Source organism: Vigna radiata, unplaced genomic scaffold (genome assembly GCF_000741045.1).
Source record: "Vigna radiata var. radiata cultivar VC1973A unplaced genomic scaffold, Vradiata_ver6 scaffold_176, whole genome shotgun sequence".
Classification (NCBI taxonomy): Eukaryota; Viridiplantae; Streptophyta; class Magnoliopsida; order Fabales; family Fabaceae; genus Vigna; species Vigna radiata.
The window spans coordinates 589,560-592,459 of record NW_014542549.1 but is presented as its reverse complement, the minus strand read 5'-3'; the positions used below and the strand labels follow the sequence as shown (position 1 = coordinate 592,459).

At 38.6% G+C, this 2,900-nt stretch overlaps 1 protein-coding gene across 1 annotated transcript; it reads left to right on the top strand.

Moving 5' to 3' along the window:
* The first annotated feature begins 777 nt into the window (after positions 1 to 777).
* LOC106780226 lies at positions 778 to 2,685 on the top strand. Its single transcript, XM_014668489.1, has one exon. The coding sequence runs from the start codon at positions 778 to 780 to the stop codon at positions 2,683 to 2,685; it is 1,908 nt and encodes a 635-aa protein (XP_014523975.1).
* Positions 2,686 to 2,900: the final 215 nt, after the last annotated feature.

The following is a 2,900-nucleotide window of genomic DNA, read 5'->3' as shown; positions in this document are numbered from 1 at the left end:
TGGGAGTGGACCCAAACAAAGTATTTCTCATATCTCATTTGAAATCTTTTTCTTAAGCAAGAACGAAAGAACAAAAAGTAGTAAAAAACAGAGAAACAGCTTCAAGCAGATTCTTAGTGCATGACCAGAGCTAACCCCGGAGAATTCTATTATTAAATCAACCCGGAAGTTGAAAGGAATTTGCGTAAGGTGAGGAGCAGATTGAAACTTGTGTGTTCTACTGAGGGAACACTGCCTACATCTGAAGTCATATCACGTTCAATATCTCCAGTGACAAATATACAACCTAATCCTATACCTGATCCTAATCCAAACCGAATGGCACAGAGAACCATTAGAAAACTAGCCACCTCCCATAATACAGTTACCCAAAGTAACATTGAATACCCTGATGCTGAGTGGGAGTTGAGACCTGACCTACTAAATGCCTTACCGAAGTTCAATGGGTTATCAAGGGAGAATCCACACAGGCACTTAAGACAATTCCACATGCTGTGCGAAAATTTTAGATCTCCCAGGATCACAATAGAAAGCCTGAAGATGAGAGCTTTTCCTTTTACCCTTTAAGGAGCAGCTCAATATTGGTGGTATTATCTCTCTACATGGATTACAAATTGGGAAACCATTGAAAGACTATTTCTTAAAAAGTATTTTCCTGCATCTAGATTATCTGCCATCCGTAGAGAAATTCAAGATATAAGGCAGAGAGATAGAGAGAATCTTAGTGAATATTAGGAAAGATTCAAGAAATGATGTGCTTCATGCCCTCAACTCCAAATGGTAGACTTTATTCTAAGCTTTTATGAAGGCTTAATTCCAACTGATAGGTCATGGGCAGATGCTGCAAGTGGAGGATCTTTCTTAGACAGGTCACCAGAAGATGGGATAGATTTAATAGAACGGAAGGCAATAGACAATCAACAGTATGGAACAAGAGAAAACTCAGTGACTTTGTTGCAAGGAGTGCATGAAATTGAAAATGGGGTAGTTGATGGAAGGAGGATAGAGGAAAGATTGAATAATCTAGAAAGCAAACTCAACAAGATTGCAAGTTTGTTTAAACCCTCTACACCACAAATTGCTAAGAAGTGTGGAATTTGCATTTCAACTGATCACTACACTGATGAATGTCCTAGCTTGATGGAAATTACTATGGAAAACTCATCCCAAGCTTTTGCTGCGAACACGTTTGGAGGAAATAGACAATACCAAAATTATCATGATTCATCCTCCAATAGGTATCAACAGAACATGCAACCTTATGTTCCACCTCAACAAAGGCACCAATTTCAACCTGAAATGTCATTGCAAGATTTCATGAAGAAAATGCTTGAGCAAAATTCAGAAATCAAGAAATCAATTGTAGATTTGACTCAAAGGGTGGAAAAGTTAGAGGCTAAGGAATCAAATAAGTTGTCTGCACAAACAATGATCAACCCGCAAAATGTAAGTGCTATTACTCTAAGAACGGGTAAGCAAGTACAAGGCCTTGATGGAGCCCAAGAGGATGAAGACAAGGAGAAAGAAATAGCACAAATTGATGACAATGGAGGACCAAATGAACCATCACCTGAGACTACCACTGAGAAATCCAGGTTAATATCCTCTAACTCTTCTTCTTCTCAAAATTCCTCTTCATCTTATTCTCCACCACCTCCATATCCCAATCGGTTGAAGCCGAAAAACAAAAAAACGGAGGAATTAGACCAAGAGATCTTGAATATTTTCAAAAAGGTGGAGATCAACATTCCCTTGCTGGATGTTGTTAAGCAAATCCCTAAATACACCAAGTTTTTGAAAGAAATTTGCACAAATAGAAGGCGTTTTAGGGATAATGAGGTTGTGAATTTAAGAAGAAATGTGTCAAGCTTGATTAAGAATCATATTGAAATACCGCGAAAATGCAAGGATCCAGGTATGTTTTCTATTCCTTGTGTTATTGGAAATTCAAAGTTTGACAATGCCATGTTAGATTTAGGGGCGTTCATAAATGTAATGCCTTTATCAGTGTTTACTTCTCTATCTCTGGGACCTCTTAAGAATACTGGTGTGGTCATTCAACTGGCCAACCATAGCATAGTTAACCCTGCAGGTTTGCTTGAGGACGTGCTTGTCCAAGTAGACAAGTTAATTTTTCCTGCAGATTTCTATATCTTGGACATGAAGGATGAAGAAGGAACTAGTCCAACAACTATTATCTTGGGAAGACCCTTCATGATGACANCACGAACCAAGATAGATGTGCATGCAGGATCATTGACAATGGAGATAGGAGACNAGANANTGNGCTTCAANGTATTGGAATCTGGGAAGCATCCGATTAAAGATCATTCTTTGTTTTGTATTGACTTATCAAGTGATGCTAAACCAATGAGACAACCTCAAGGAAGACTCAATTCTCAACTAGTGGGGGTTGTAAAGAAAAGGGACACCAAGCTGCTACAAACAGGTATTATAGACCATAATTCTGACAACATTTGGGTGGGCCCTATGCATGCGGTCCCGAAGAAAGGTGGAATCACAATGGTCGAGGATGGGAAGGACAAGTTGTCTACTATTCAAGACAGAAGTGGGGCACACAATTTAGTAGTTGACCATCTTAGTAGGATTGAGAAGGGAAGAGTTCACATTCCGATCCAGGATGACTTTTCCGATGAAGTCCTACTAGCATTCCTTCCACCATGAAGGAGGTAAGATCCCTCATACTTTTTCTGTGCATTCTATATATAAGGCATACATTGAACAATATGCATAGTTTAAGTGTGGGGGTGTGGGGAAACAATTTGATTTGTTCCCAATTTCGTTTTTTTTTTCTCTCCTTCTTTTCTTTCTTTAATAAATATTTGCAATGGATTTGAGAGTTTGAATCAGTAACTGGGATGATCATATATATATATATA